The 16,018-nt window shown below is 38.3% G+C and overlaps 2 protein-coding genes across 4 annotated transcripts; both read right to left on the bottom strand.

Annotated features, from left to right (window-relative positions):
• Positions 1-150: 150 nt before the first annotated feature.
• dennd3b (DENN/MADD domain containing 3b) lies at positions 151-13,365 on the bottom strand. Of its 3 annotated transcripts, none has more exons than XM_056762914.1 (24): positions 13,229-13,365; positions 12,520-12,664; positions 11,706-11,970; positions 10,495-10,610; positions 9,920-10,035; positions 9,396-9,522; positions 9,125-9,244; positions 8,800-9,018; positions 8,263-8,378; positions 8,032-8,187; positions 7,444-7,540; positions 7,265-7,368; positions 6,949-7,127; positions 6,343-6,867; positions 6,011-6,270; positions 5,756-5,926; positions 5,189-5,318; positions 4,987-5,094; positions 3,503-3,639; positions 2,649-2,809; positions 2,200-2,336; positions 1,897-2,015; positions 1,417-1,554; positions 151-1,323 (listed from the first exon to the last, which is right to left on the bottom strand). In XM_056762914.1, the coding sequence occupies exons 2-24, from the start codon at positions 12,607-12,609 to the stop codon at positions 1,117-1,119; spliced, it is 3,798 nt and encodes a 1,265-aa protein (XP_056618892.1). In that variant the 5' UTR covers positions 12,610-12,664; positions 13,229-13,365; the 3' UTR covers positions 151-1,116. The 3 variants fall into 3 exon arrangements, with proteins under 3 accessions (XP_056618892.1, XP_056618893.1, XP_056618891.1); XM_056762915.1 differs by having other exon boundaries at positions 9,396-9,507; XM_056762913.1 differs by having other exon boundaries at positions 6,011-6,867; positions 9,396-9,507.
• A 454-nt stretch (positions 13,366-13,819) lies between these two features.
• On the bottom strand, positions 13,820-15,669 carry LOC130433209 (DENN domain-containing protein 3-like). The gene is made up of 3 exons (XM_056762958.1): positions 15,533-15,669; positions 14,824-14,968; positions 13,820-14,274 (listed from the first exon to the last, which is right to left on the bottom strand). Exons 2-3 carry the CDS (start codon positions 14,911-14,913, stop codon positions 13,906-13,908), a joined length of 459 nt encoding a protein of 152 aa, XP_056618936.1. The 5' UTR covers positions 14,914-14,968; positions 15,533-15,669; the 3' UTR covers positions 13,820-13,905.
• Between the last annotated feature and the right edge of the window lie 349 nt (positions 15,670-16,018).

Raw genomic sequence — 16,018 nt, 5'->3', positions numbered from 1 at the left:
AATCGCTACATTTCTCACCCTTGTCATTATCCCCAAAAATATGTCAAGTATTCATTTTTCATAGCATTGTTTGTACTGATTTAAATGTAATCTAGTTATAATTTAATACAAAAGGCAATGTGTTTGTGACAAAATGATTGAATTACTTTATTAAAGTAGGTTGAAATATAATTTTACATGCAAATGCACAAATAAAAACTAATTCTCACTGAGGTTAATAGATTTAAGCGTGAGAGGGATAATGTTCTTAAACGTCTGCTTCGTTCTACTCTATCTGTGAGATAATTAACCTTAAACATCTGAAACAAATAAATGAAAACATCTATCCCTACAAAGGCAAACATGACAGAAGCGCACTTTCTTCCTATCACAGAAGTCGCTCCAAAGGCAACACAAGGATTCCCATACTGTTACACAAAATATGGCTGTCATCCATCCTCGGCCGGTGCTCGTATATGGACCTCAACTCTTTGATCTGGGGCTTTTCAGGAAATTGTGATTATGTCAGTGCCGCAAACCTCACCCAATTCTATATTCCGCTATTTAGGTTTTCAAAGGGTTTCTAATTTTATACAAAAATTGTTATTTATATTCTACAGCCACAAGGCTTAAGACCTTACTTATACACGGTCCTACAGATGAGATGAGCATTTCACCGTTTAAGAGCATCTAATGCTGGGCGATTTATACAAACAACCCTGAGCTTTAAAAGCTTCTGGTTATTTCCACATAATTTGACAAGCCGTTTTTTCAGTTTTCACACATCAGTGGCGAAGGAAAGGTTAACTTCAATCAAAACCAGTACCAGCAGCCTTATGGGGTAACATGACACATATAAAGGCCAATGTACGTGTATGTGATTCATTAAACTAGACATGAACATTTAGAGAGATTATTAAATATGTTATACACCAAAAGTGTGCATTGTGAGACTAAAACCTGAAAAATTCTGTTTCAAGTTAAACTTTCTGAAACAAATCCAAATTCAAAACACATTTTCATTATTCAGTATAAGCAACGTTTTCTAGAAACCTTCTTGCATGGGACAATGTCTCTAGTTGCACGTGGCACATTCTAATCCACCATAATATACGTAACAAATATGCATCAGCTGTTTTAATCAACTCTCCAGATGGCAATTTTGCCATCAAGCCTCGCAGAACCACTGAGAACATATCGGTCCTCTGCTGAGAAGAGTGTTCGTACGCAGTCTTCATGGGCTTCAAGCTCTTTCTCAACCACCAGGCTCTCCGAGTCCAACACAAAGATCTTCCCCACAACCTTGCTAAGACCAGTCACACCACTGCTACACCCAATCCAGACCTTAAGAGAGAAAGTCAGTTTCAGTGTTCTCTTAAAGTCTTACTGTGTGTGAAATCTTAAGCCTCCAGTAATGTATGAAAGCAACATGAATACCTGATCCTTCACCCTGATCATACAGGTCACCCCACAGCAGTCAGGAAGTGTGACACGTTTGGGTGGTTTCGTTGGGTCAGAGGAGTGAAATATACACAGCTCTGCTGAGTCTGTGAAACTTGTCCAGATCTGTTTTCTCTACAAAACACAAACAAGAGCCCTGAGATCATCTGGTTGTATCTGGTAACATCATAGTTGTATCTATTTCAATATAATTTGTTATATATTCAATAACACTTTATAATAAATTGTATTAATATGGATCATATAACAATATTCTATTCTATAAGGTTAAACAAAACCATTGTTTTTATATTAATTAACAGATGATTTAGTATTCTAATAATAGACAGTAATCTAATTTATTAAATAATTATTTCTCATAGAATGCTACGTTTTATATGTGCCACACTTTAGGGTCTTACTGCTAACCTTGGTGGTACATAGAAATATTTATAAGTAAATGCATCTGATATGAACCTCCATGTGCAGTGTGATCCTGCTGAAGGCACTGGCTTTTGTTTTTACATCTTCTTGGAGAGAAATCTTACGAAGCAGACATCCATTGTGTCTCAGCTCCATCACACAGTCTCTGGCACCTTCACAAATGAAAAAAATGTCATTCAAGTTGAGCCATTCATTGTCAATTCATCTTTGCATATATATGTATTCAATACATTTCTGTATGGCGTAAGCCATGTGTATGAGTTTAAAGTCTAAATTGTGAGATGTATAGTAAGTATGAGTGTTGGATATACTTTAGTAGCATTACGGCAAACTTACAACACCATAAATTGTCGTGGACTTGAATGGACTGTAATCTGTCACAGGTCAGATGAACCCGTCTCTTCACCTTCAGAGAGGGGACGTCCCAGACGATGACAGTGCCATCTGCACTACATGAATACACCTGCGCCTGGCTTCAGGAACACATAATGACGTTTCTTTATTGTTTTTTATCTCCATACAGTTGGCACACACAGAAAATATTACAATGCTGCCACCTGTTGGTGAGTTAAAAAACATACTCTCTTTTTAATGTATTTTTGGATGAAATAAAATCTAGCAATGTTCATAGAGTTAGTGGGTTCAATACTCTGTTTATTTTTCTATTTTATAATTATTTAGTGCCCAGAGCAATGTGATCACAATGAGAGAGGGCCACACTAATCTGTCCCCTGCCAGGATTTTGAGCTCAGTCCACATAAACATGGCAAGTCTCCAATGTTCACCTGGGTCCGTGGCTCAGCTTCTCCAGGGCGAAATCGGTGACCTCTCCGCGGTGCTCCGTCAGCTGTTTGTGACACAGCATACTGCGAGTGTTGATTATGTAAATGACAGAGTCCTGAGAACCAATCCACAACTGCTCCCCGTCCAATCCCATCATGCAGTTCTGGGTACAAAAACACAAGTTTTTATCTGAGTTTAAATCTGTAATGAGATCTAGAGTTTAACGTTACACGATTCACAATATGGCATTATATATACTTTAAAGCTGCAGACCAAAAAGCAACCAAATCTGGTTACACTCCAACAGGTGAAAACCTTATTTGTCCTTAAGGAACCCAACATCACACAACACATTTATGAGCCTGGATCACAAAACCAGTCCTAAATAGCACGGGAACATTTTTAGTTAAAGCCAAAAGTACATTGCATGGGTCAAAATTATCGATTTTCTTTTATGCCCAAAATCATAAGGATATTAAGTAAAGATCATGTTCCATGAAGATATTTAGTAAATTCACTATGCTAAATTTGGATGGTCAGTAACAGTGCCTCTTATTAACAACTTCAAAGGCAATTTTCTCAAAATTTTGACTATTTTGCAGATTCCATAGTTTTAAACGGTAAATTCTCCGCCAGATATGATCATATCCCAAAAACCTTTACATCAAGAGAAAGCTAAATTATTCAGCTTTCAAAATATGTAAAAATCTCAATTTCTAAATATTGACCCATAAGACTGGTTTTGTTGTCCAGGATCACATTTGTACATCTTAGTTCTGTGGAAATCTAACATGGCTCTTGATTGCTCATCTCATTTCAGCATCATCAGTCTACCAGTATCTTGAATGAGTCTTACCAGTTGAGAATCTCCTAAATCAATGCAGTTTTGTAGCAGGGACCAACTAACAGCATCAAACACAACCACTTTCCCACAGCTGAGAGCACACCAGAGCTTAGGGTTCCCATCCAGATCAGCAGAAAAAGTTAGCTGTCCTTTACAGAGAATAAAAAAGTGCAAATATAACTATTAGTTAACTTCTGTATTCAATGCTGGGTTGAACTGTTCTGTACACAAGTGGCCAAAAGGGATGTCCAACATTAAAAGATTGTTGTCTTTGTTTTTTAGTCAATACATTATTTAAGATGTGTTACACACTTTTTCTATGCATTTTGGGTAGTTGTGCTTGGAATGTTAACTAAAGTTCAGCTTTGAGAAGAATTTAAGGAGTCTGGCAAAATATAACACACAACAAGCATATTAAAGGAAAATGGCTACTGTAGTGAAAAAAAAAGAGAGGATCACAAACATTAATAACTGATTAAACTGTAGTCACTATATATCCTTATTCCTGTGAGCTTTTTGTTTTCCTGTGCATGTTTTGTATATTAAAATGGACTGTAGTTTGACTCTTATTGTTTTCCAAATAAATAACTTAATAAAAGGTTGTATTTTCCTCATATGTTAATGGTTTATCCAAACCCGAGTGAACATCAAAAGCAAATCCTGCACAAGCTGTATATGGCCTCCGGACATCACGTTACTTTTACTTTACTGTAAATGCTACTATAAATAAAAACGTGCTCCGATTCATTCAGGTGTTCGGTAAAACCTGGATTCAAACCAATCTGTTCTGTAACAAGACATTGATTTCAACATGAAGATTCCACCTGGGATCTATGCCCACTTTCAGGAATTGTAATATTTGTTCACCACATAATTCAATTTGAATGATACATCATCCTTATTGAGGTATAAATAAAGAGTTACTTAAATGCTTTACAGTGAAGTGTCTGGGTCAAATCTTTATAATGCCTCCCTTGTTCCCTTGTTTTTAAAATGCTTGCTTTTTTTACTGTCAGGTGACATTGTCGGATAATGCAAACTCAAAGTAAACCCAAAGCAACTCAACCTGTATAAAACGTTCAACACATTTATATCATCTTAGACGTTCATTTTTAGAACACACTGAAGATTCAATTTGAGCAAACAAAGAACATTTCAAAGTTGTCCAGTGTGTTGGGCAAATAAAATATCATGTATAGACACTGTTTGTAGTAGGGTCATTTCGACAGGTGAAATATAAACAGCATCAAAATATTATCATTTTTAATTAGTTTCACAAGTGCGCTTCAGTTTGGTTTCACAAGGGACCCAAATGTGTTAATAAAAGTCCCATCCCCATTATTTTTATCCATTATCAGTGTGATACACAGAAACAAACCACCTCGGATTATTTAGGTGTGATCATAGCACGGATGAAAACCACTGGGTTTTTAAACAAATGCTCTTAACATACATTAACACTATAAAAACACTCCAAAATATTCCTGTATGCAGACCTGGCGTGTAAAGCAAAACGTCAACAGACTGAATGCTCCTCATGTTCTGAGATGGATTAATCTTGTGCTTCAGTGTCTCGGCTGTAGGTTTGGGAATAATCATGGGAGCTGCGGAAGAAAGACAAGAGATAAAGCATGTTATGGCTATCTTCATATATATCAAATGAAAACCCAGACAGGACACATTATAGACCTAACACACCTTCATGGCGTAACCTTTCATAATATGCAAGTTTGGAGAGAGCAAGAATGGGTTTCTGTGTCTGTAAGCAGCTCACCACTGCATCCATGAGCAGGACATTAGTCAGAGCCTGTTCCACATACTGAGGGTCCTGATAAAGAGAAGAGGGTACAAGAACAGCATTTACTGTATCCTCTATGCGCTGGTTTCCCGAATGTGGCTTAAGACTAGACTAAAATCTGTTAGATCTGTCTAAACTGAAAACTGCACTGACATATCTTAAAATACATCAGTGCCATTGTTTGTCTAACATTTACTTTAATCTAAGCACTGTACGGGAAACCACCCCAATGAGTCACAGACATGTTTGTTCATGTGAGCAAAAAGAAAAAAAAACGTAATGTATCCATCTACACTAGTCTTGATGTAGGATACAGCATTCCAAAGCTTTGTGCTCTTTGGGTTTTGATATTACGAAGGAAAAGTCAAAGCAGCGTATCCAAAGACAATAAATACCAGATAAATAATATCGTCAAGATTTGTTTTTCTTCATAAAGTTCTTCATTTCACAGCACAGGTAACTTGTACCTTATGGTTGTCTGCCATTATTCTCCCAGCCCACATCTCCTTGACCATCAGGTTCCACAGTTCACACTCGGATTTTAAATTAGCCTCAAATATCTCCTTCTTCAGTCGGTTCTTGATCTTCAGAGACGGGATCCTCAACACCAGGAATGGAGCCGCGGATATCTTCACTTCCTGTCATGGTTACAAGATTAATCTGACTACCACCAAACACCAACATTGTTGTACACCTTGTTGTACAGTCACGAAGTTGCAAACCTCAATGTCTCTGAACTTGGTGATCTCGACATAACCCGGCCTGCCTGTGGTCAGCAGGAAGAGCCTCTTCTGGGTCATGGCAATTTTACCAACGCCATAACTGGTGTTCAAAGAGTTGGACAGCTTGTACACACACTCACTGCTGTCTAAATGTTCTATCACCTCATCAGGTAGGTGAAGATCTTGTGTCTCCGCCTCCGTTTCCTTCCAGAAAGTGTAAAACACACGGAACATCTCCGGATCTATTTGTTTTTGCTCTCCTGAGGAAGCCAAAGGAATCAGAACAAATGTAAGAGAAGTAGAAATTAAATGCTGTGGTAAAGAAGACCTACCGACAGCGAGAGCCTCGAACAATCTCTGGATGGTGGCCACGTCCCGGACAATCCCAGATTCCTGAGTGCACTTCACAAACTCCTCCAGTTGCATCGGACTCTTAGGAAGCTTGAACTTCTTCACGCAACCATGTGATTCCACATGCTCGCTCTTATCATTGCTCTTCACTTTAGAAATAAGCCACCTAAGCTCAGATCTCCTCTCTGCCTGGGCTTTCTCCTCCATCTGCAGAGAGCCCACCAGCACCCTTACCAGCTCCTCCGGAAAGATCTCCATATCTGTTTTGTACAGGTTCTGGAAGTCACTGAGGGCATCCAAGCGCTTCGAGTTGAGCATGTTGACAAGGCCGCGCAGGTAGTAGTACCTGGCCAGCAGGTTGGAGTCATGGGGCGGGGTGGCTGAGATGGCTTTGTTCAGCTGGAGGACAAGATCTCCAAAGTAATGACACACGTGGGGGTAGCTCAAGGGAGGAGGGAAGTCGATCAGTTTGAACATCTTGACAGGTTCGGCTGGTATATTTAGAGCTTTGGGGAAAAAAAAGATTTGCAAGGAAATCCGCTGAAATTGTTTTTTCCAGACAGAAGAATATTCAGTATTTCTCTTACGTATTTCTGGAATGATCTTCGTTGGAGACATGTGTCTGAGGACACTCGGGTGAGTCTCTCCTCCCAGGTTAGGGAGACTCATGCCAAGACGTTTATTCAAACCGGTGTCCGGCCGATCATTTTTCAGAGCCATCTCCTTGACGGTGCGTCTGCGACAGAAATCCAATGATGCTTTCCATCTGCTCAACAAATAAACAGAGAAATGCTAAATAAGAAAATATGTTTATAATACTTTCTTTTTAACATCAAATATAGCGCGGAAAAATTCAGAAGTTTTAAACGTATAGTATTTAATCTCACATTAATTTCAACATACTTTTGGTCTTCTGTCCGAGTGATCTGCTCCATTCTGGTAAATGTATCCAACTTTCCATCCAAACGGTCTTTTAAGAACGAATGGAAAATGTGTGTTTCTAGGACCTGTCATGACAAAATCCATCAGTCGTATACTGTTGTTTGGTCAGAAACAAGCCATTTTATAAAACAGATGGTCACCTTTTTATAAAACGGTTGGTCTCCTGGTTCCCTGGTCTTCAGAAATTCATCTGTGTTAAAAACCCTGTGCTCATAATTTAGGTGATCAGCAACATCTCTGCACAAGACAAAAACAATTGTACAACTATACAAGGGTATCACTAAAACAATCCTCTGAACCAAAGTCAGTTCCTAATTTACACTTTATGTGTATCTGGACCACAAAACGTTAATAAATCAACTTTCAATTGATGTGTGGTTTGTAAGAACTATTTGAAAATCTATGATTCGAGGGTGCAAAAAAATCCAAATATTGGGAAACTCCTTTTAAAGTTGTTCATCAGAGGTGCAGTAGCAGGCCGTTGCTAGAAGAAACACATCAGTTTTAATTGTTGTAATGACATTGTGGAGAATAGATGAACCCGAAAGCAGAAATTCTAAGCTTTACATACTGTAGATACCAAACTTGAGTGGGTAATTTCCCAAGAGCGGGCAGCAGGGAGCAAAGTTTGTAGGCGTGTTTCAACGTATTGTTGGCTATTGCTACAAACATACCCAAGCTACTTACGACTGGTTTTGTGGTTCAGGGTCACATATGCTTCTAGTTACCTAAACATGTTCACGATGAGCTCAAGGGTGATGTTCTGAATATCCCCATTGAGTTTGTTTTGCCAGCATCTTCTCTGCATACGCAGCTCATTGGCATCTCTACAGATGGCCTTATGAAGCACTTCCAGGTCATAGTGTAACTGAAGCCCTTTCCTTCTGCATGAAGACAACAAACCAATAAGACCAGCCTCAAGAGCAAGACAAGAAACTGAACAATTCGATTTTTCTTACCGCCTCTTGAAACACTCAGCAGCTGTCTGAGGGGCTCCTGGAAGGTCGAGCTCATGATAGTCAGAAGAGCTCACTGTTCCTTCATCAATATTGATCAAAATAAGATCATCTGTCTCCTGTAGGAGACATTCATTACATCAGTAGTGAATTAGAGAACAATTTGACCGCAATCGCGAATCTATAGATGTCGACAAACAGTGAAGTAAATACTGGTGTCAAGAATTTCTAAACATTTGCAGATGGCTAGTACCATTTAAAGTGATATTGCAACTAAAAATTCAAATTCTGTCATCTTTCATTGACATAATGTCATTCAAAACCTGTGTGACTTTCTTTCTTCTGTGGAACACAAAAGAAGATATTTTGAAAAGTCAATGGAGGCCAAACGGGGTCAACATTCTTCGAAACATCTTCTTTTGTGTTCTGCACAAGAAGGAAAGTCATACAGGTTTAGACTGACAAGAGGGTTAGTAAATGATGACAGGATTTCTATATTTGGGTGAACTATCACTTTAAAGAACTTCAGTCAGCTTTTACCATGGCTACTTCCTCATAGTGGCTCAGGTGGCATCCCATGAGGAATGGGGTCGGTGCCATGACAAAGTCAAGCATCTGTCGGGACAGTGTGGGCACCAGCGGGTGCTGCCAGCGCAGAGGTCGAATATACAGCATGAAGCACTCAGCGATCAGAGTTAGTTTGGCCCAGTCTGAAGAGAAGAACACCATACGCTGTTCTGTGAGTATACTGCTTATAATCTGCGGAGGAACAGACGCACACGTCAGTTATTACTGTGGCCCAGAAAGACAGTTTTAAAATCCTCCTATTCATTTTCATAAAGTCATCAGCATTTATATTCGAGACCTGCAGCAGCTCTTTGGACCCGAAGCAGAGGAATGGCAGATGAAGATCCAGGTCAATAACAGGATGATGTTTATCTTCTTTGGATGGAAGTACAATTGTTACAGGACGCAGGGTGAACATCTGACAGGAAACGGAGAAACACTTGATTTAAATCGACACGCTCAAATCTTGCTATTAAACTATGAATATACTTCACGTAAATGATATGAATATTCTGTAAAGACAAACAAGATCATCTCTTGGTAAACATTCAAGACACATTTAAACCCACCACATGCAGCCGACCAGGGGGAGGAATTGGCACAAGAGCCAGTTTGGCAGAGAAGTCCTTCACTTCCTCCTCCATATCAGTATTTTGACAGGTTTTGATCCGACCTAAGAGGCTAGAGACATAAAAACTCAAGAAGAGTTTTGTTGTAAATGTTAATTATCTTATAACACACAGGGAAATATTTCTGTTAAGGGACAGTGAAAACCACATTATTTAGTTTAGTTTTCTGCTCTTAAAGTTCCATTGTATGAAATCTAGAGGTATCTAGTGGCAAGGTTACGAATTGTAACCAACGCCTCACTCCATCCCTCCCTTTTTGAAGCACTACGGCAGCTGACACAAAACTAAAATGTCGTTGTGTTTTCGCTTCTTTGCCGAATGAGATAACTATTTTTTTAGTTGTGCCTTTAAGAAACTGTGATATGATGTCATATGCATTCTAGTCATACTGAAATACATTTCTAAATTCTAATCATCTTGTTATCCCAATGTCATTACTGTTTAGCTATTAAAATTGGCCATACCTAGACAGACAGTCCTTGAGAGCATTGTAATACGGATGTTTTGATATGATGCAAATCCCATAGGCACTGTAGAGACGTGGAAGCTTGGATAAGAACCGATGATTTAACATCCGTTCCTGGAAAACCAGATTATAAAATAAAGCATTGAATGTCAGGATCCGTGGCACAGCCTGTGTGTTGGGGTAACAAGTATTGTAAGGTAATTTTGATTCATATTATTTTTAAGTTATTTGGTGTTCTTATGAAAAGGCTGTTTCTTTACATTCAGGATTTTTAACCATAAACACTTCACCTTTCTCTACCAACTGACAGCACAAGTATTTGATTGCAACATCCCCATTTAATAGCAATAGTTATAGTGCCATAATTTTTAGTTGGCAAGCCAGACACAACACTATACAAATGGTGATGTAGAGCAGGAGTTTTCAAACTAGGGTCTGGGGACCCCCAGAAAAATGATCAAAGTCCACAGTGCTTATCTGCTTTTTTTGCTATTGATAGTTTGACCCCTGATGTAGAGCACAGGTGACCTGTCAGTATACAGTCACAAAGAAAGGTTATATTGGAAATCTGACCTGTACTGGTTTATAGTACTGGAGAACTACCCCATGTGACTGGTTTCCAAAGACGTCAGTAAACACAAGGAAGTGGAATTTTTCTTCCAGCTGCTCCTGAGATACCTGAAGACATCCTGATTTGGAAGAAACCAATTATGCTTTCTTTCAATATTTCTACACTAATAACAACATTTTATAATATTTACAACCCATCTTCATTGAATAAGACAAAGCCACTGAGAAGTAATGAGGACAACGACCCTAAGAACAGAGTTAAAGAGATACAATTCTGTCATCGTTTACTCGCCGTCAAGTTGTATTAAAATCTTCATTCTATTTAACACAAAATAAGATATTTTGAAGAATGTGGGAAACTGAACCGTTCTGGGGCAACATTAACTACCATAGTAGTTTTTTGCCCTTCTAGGGAATTCTTTAGTGCCCCAAATCTGTTTGGTTCCAAACATTTTTCCAAATATCTCCGCAGAACGACGAAATTTACACAGGATTGGAAGGTCTTGAGCGTGAGTATATTTTGGATAACTGTTCCCTTTGATAGAGTTAAACATTTTAGTTATACCAGATGAGTCTGACAGGCCAAAAACAGTTTTACTAACTGTTTTAACTAAAACGTCAATAAAAGGATTAACAATATATACAAAAGAAACTAAACTGGAACAAGTCAAAATATAAATATGATTTAACAAATAAAATAAAATCTTTACTGCTCGTGTTAAAATATATTGCAGTGTGCTGACCTTTGTCCTCGCCAACAAAGCTATTATGACTTATGCGTCTCATGTTTTACACTTGGTAAAGTATCAGAGATCTGTGTTAAGAAAAGGTAACATACTAGTTCTAACTTTAACCAAAAAATACTATTTTTTAAGCCATTAGAATAGACATTTGTTACCGTCTTCCTCACAAAGCAGAAAGTAAGAATATAGATGTCAAGGGCACAAAAGCTTAAAATGGATAGTTTACCTATTTCGTTCATAATTTACTCACCCTCATGTCATTGCAATACCTGTATGACTGTTCTACTTCTCCAGAGCCTCTATTGACTTCCATATTGACACAAAACCATTTCATAAAATATCTTCTTTCGTGTTCCACAGATAAAAGAGTCATATGCAGGTTTTGTATGACATGAGGGGGACTAGATGATAAAGGATTTGATTCGTTTTGGTGAACTAACCCTTTAAAAGATTTTAAACAGTTGGTTTCACCTGGAAAGCAAAGTTGTGGCAGGGCCACCAGGTCCAGGTCTTTAGGAACGCTGACATCCTCTGTGGTTTCTTCCTTGGCTTTTCCAGCGTTGGCTAAGTGTCTGTCGTTTTTCTTTTTAATGAAAGAAAACCGCCGTTGAGTGCGGCTGATGTTTCCAACACCTGGTTCATTAACGCTCCCTTTGGTCACGAACGGGGGTGCATGAACCTGCAGGACCTCAGGATCAAGTAGAGGTAAAGGACTTCCGTTTTCCTGCAGAAAAGACTGACCACGTGCATGAGATACGAAGTTAAATTGGTAAAGTGGTTTGTTCACACAGTTTAATTATTCAAAGCCATTTACTTTGATTGCATCGACACAAAACCACTTAGACATTTATCCAAATATCTTCTTTTGTTTTGCACAAAAGAAAGAGTCAAATGCTGGTTTTGAACATCAAGCAGGAGAATAATAGATGTTTTTATTGTGTGAACTACAGTATCCCTTCAATGATATAGTCAGATAGCTATAGTGTACTGTAAATTGTAGTTAGCTGCTAGAGTCTTTTTACAAATGTAGGTCAGTTTATGTAATAGTTTTTTTTCCATAAATGGTTAAACTAAAACTGAAACAAGATGCAAAACCACATGAACCAATGTTTCTCAAACAAGCCATGAACCTGCCTGATCTTGTTCTGTAGACATGATATTCAAAGATGAAAAGGTGGTAGAGGCACTTGAACACAAACACTTTTTCATTTCGTCACCACGACACAAAAACAGTTAAAGGCTGTACTGCCCGATTACATTCATCTCACTCAGAATATGACTTTACCTCATACACCTCCTTAAGTTTATCATTCGAAGGTCCAACAACAACACATGCTTCCAGCAATCCTGAAGGCAGTGGATCTGCCATTGACATTCTGTCTTCATACCTCGCAAGGTGCTGTAGACCCTCTCTTCATGTACACTGTGAACTTAGAAACATCAACACAAACAACAGGCAGCCTGTTTGCAAGATTGTTGACTTTGTGAATTGCAAATTTCAAACTATAGTAATATCAAGGTGGTAAACCTGTAGCACAACACAAAGGCTATAATAATAATAAAAAAAAAACATACCAACAATGACACAAGTGACATGTTGAAACTAACTTAAATTGATACAATGTCTTTCGAAGAGCAACAAATGGAAATTATAAATGACAAAGCACTTGTCTGCATTTTCGTCTCTTCTGAACTGAATAACCAGAATATTTGAATAACCAAAGTATAAAAAATATAATGTGAGATGCAATCTAAAATGAAATGCAAAAAAGCATCCTCTCAGCTATCCTTTACATTTACCTTTAGTTGAGTCCCCTCTTATTGTTCTTATCCTGGTTATGCAACCAAACGTACAATTTTAAACCCAAAACTATTTTTTCACTTTTACCTTAATTTTAACAGCACGAGTGAACGATTTTTTTATCTGGAGGCTTGAATAACATCTCACTCTTCTAACTGTCTCCAACTTCAGCAACATATGAAATGAAACTTACCTTTGCGATGATGGTACAAATGAACGCCTTTGACAGTATTCGGTGTTCCGATTCCGAAAGAAAGTGCCGCACATGACTTGACGGAGAATGACCAGGGTGAGAGATCTGCGCATGCGCCAGATAGTAAACCAGGTGAGCTGTTACCTTCAGTCACTGCAGTGAGATCTCGCTGGATCTGAAACGTTCTTGGGGGCCACAAACTTTATTGACCCAATATCTGAAGCCTGTACACGCCAAGCCATCACATGGGTAACCCTGGTGGTAAGCTTAACCTTACATTAACTATAAACGCACCACTCACATCATACCGTAAGGTAAGTTTTTTAATTAAGTTTCAAGTTGGTGTATTTTCTGTTTTATTCTTTTTTTTAATTCTCATTTACGACTAAGTGATGATTGAAGTTTGTAGATACATCACAGAGGTTCTTCATCACGAGTCAACAAATTGTATCTTGTGTATTAGTGCCATCTGGTGGTCATTTGGGGCGACACCACATCACTGTATCCCCCACGAATGGTCAAAAGCGTGACAAAACATTTCTGGTTTACCACAATAAAATGCTGAAAGAAAACGGTTAATTCGGTGCAAAACATCTTTATTCCAATTGAACATATATTCAAAAATGAACATTTGTTACATATATAAACTTTCTATTTGGTTCAAACACTTGAAAAGGTCAAACCAGTACCTTATATGCAAAAAGTGTGGACCTTTGCTTATCAAGCATACAAAGAAAACACGTCTGTATGCACACACAGGATTTTAAACAGTTGGTTTCACCTGGAAAGCAAAGTTGTGGCAGGGCCACCAGGTCCAGGTCTTTAGGAACGCTGACATCCTCTGTGGTTTCTTCCTTGGCTTTTCCAGCGTTGGCTAAGTGTCTGTCGTTTTTCTTTTTAATGAAAGAAAACCGCCGTTGAGTGCGGCTGATGTTTCCAACACCTGGTTCATTAACGCTCCCTTTGGTCACGAACGGGGGTGCATGAACCTGCAGGACCTCAGGATCAAGTAGAGGTAAAGGACTTCCGTTTTCCTGCAGAAAAGACTGACCACGTGCATGAGATGCGAAGTTAAATTGGTAAAGTGGTTTGTTCACACAGTTTAATTATTCAAAGCCATTTACTTTGATTGCATCGACACAAAACCACTTAGACAATTCTCCTAATATCTTCTTTTGTGTTGCACAAAAGAAAGAGTCAAATGCTGGTTTTGAACATCAAGCAGGAGAATAATAGATGTTTTTATTGTGTGAACTACAGTATCCCTTCAATGATATAGTCAGATAGCTATAGTGTACTGTAAATTGTAGTTAGCTGCTAGAGTCTTTTTACAAATGTAGGTCAGTTTATGTAATAGTTTTTTTTCCATAAATGGTTAAACTAAAACTGAAACAAGATGCAAAACCACATGAACCAATGTTTCTCAAACAAGCCATGAACCTGTCTGATCTTGTTCTGTAGACATGATATTCAAAGATGAAAAGGTGGTAGAGGCACTTGAACACAAACACTTTTTCATTTCGTCACCACGACACAAAAACAGTTAAAGGCTGTACTGCCCGATTACATTCATCTCACTCAGAATATGACTTTACCTCATACACCTCCTTAAGTTTATCATTCGAAGGTCCAACAACAACACATGCTTCCAGCAATCCTGAAGGCAGTGGATCTGCCATTGACATTCTGTCTTCATACCTCGCAAGGTGCTGTAGACCCTCTCTTCATGTACACTGTGAACTTAGAAACATCAACACAAACAACAGGCAGCCTGTTTGCAAGATTGTTGACTTTGTGAATTGCAAATTTCAAACTATAGTAATATCAAGGTGGTAAACCTGTAGCAAAACACAAAGGCTATAATAATAATAAAAAAAAACATACCAACAATGACACAAGTGACATGTTGAAACTAACTTAAATTGATACAATGTCTTTCGAAGAGCAACAAATGGAAATTATAAATGACAAAGCACTTGTCTGCATTTTCGTCTCTTCTGAACTGAATAACCAGAATATTTGAATAACCAAAGTATAAAAAATATAATGTGAGATGCAATCTAAAATGAAATGCAAAAAAGCATCCTCTCAGCTATCCTTTACATTTACCTTTAGTTGAGTCCCCTCTTATTGTTCTTATCCTGGTTATGCAACCAAACGTACAATTTTAAACCCAAAACTATTTTTTCACTTTTACCTTAATTTTAACAGCACGAGTGAACGATTTTTTTTATCTGGAGGCTTGAATAACATCTCACTCTTCTAACTGTCTCCAACTTCAGCAACATATGAAATGAAACTTACCTTTGCGATGATGGTACAAATGAACGCCTTTGACAGTATTCGGTGTTCCGATTCCGAAAGAAAGTGCCGCACATGACTTGACGGAGAATGACCAGGGTGAGAGATCTGCGCATGCGCCAGATAGTAAACCAGGTGAGCTGTTACCTTCAGTCACTGCAGTCAGATCTCAAACTTTATTGACCCAATATCTGAAGCCTGTACACGCCAAGCCATCACATGGGTAACCCTGGTGGTAAGCTTAACCTTACATTAACTATAAACGCACCACTCACATCATACCGTAAGGTTAGTTTTTTAATTAAGTTTCAAGTTGGTGTATTTTCTGTTTTATTCTTTTTTTTTAATTCTCATTTACGACTAAGTGATGATTGAAGTTTGTAGATACATCACAGAGGTTCTTCATCACGAGTCAACAAATTGTATCTTGTGTATTAGTGCCATCTGGTGGTCATTTGGGGCGACACCACATCACTGTATCCCCCACGA

The sequence above is a fragment of the Triplophysa dalaica genome, chromosome 12 (genome assembly GCF_015846415.1).
Source record: "Triplophysa dalaica isolate WHDGS20190420 chromosome 12, ASM1584641v1, whole genome shotgun sequence".
NCBI classification, from domain to species: domain Eukaryota; kingdom Metazoa; phylum Chordata; class Actinopteri; order Cypriniformes; family Nemacheilidae; genus Triplophysa; species Triplophysa dalaica.
This window is presented reverse-complemented; position numbering and strand designations above follow the sequence as displayed.

Bases quoted from the DNA above. Each gene is read 5' to 3' on its own strand.
- dennd3b (XM_056762913.1), bottom strand. From the start codon at position 12,609: ATGTCAATGGCAGATCCACTGCCTTCAGGATTGCTGGAAGCATGTGTT. The intron at 8,379-8,799 runs GTAAAAGCTGAC...TGTCTCCTACAG, and splicing joins ACTATGAGGAAGTAGCCATG to GAGACAGATGATCTTATTTT. The intron at 5,927-6,010 runs GTTTGCAACTTC...TAACCATGACAG, and splicing joins CCAAGTTCAGAGACATTGAG to GAAGTGAAGATATCCGCGGC.
- LOC130433209 (XM_056762958.1), bottom strand. From the start codon at position 14,913: ATGTCAATGGCAGATCCACTGCCTTCAGGATTGCTGGAAGCATGTGTT. The intron at 14,275-14,823 runs GTAAAGTCATAT...GCACGTGGTCAG, and splicing joins AACTTAAGGAGGTGTATGAG to TCTTTTCTGCAGGAAAACGG.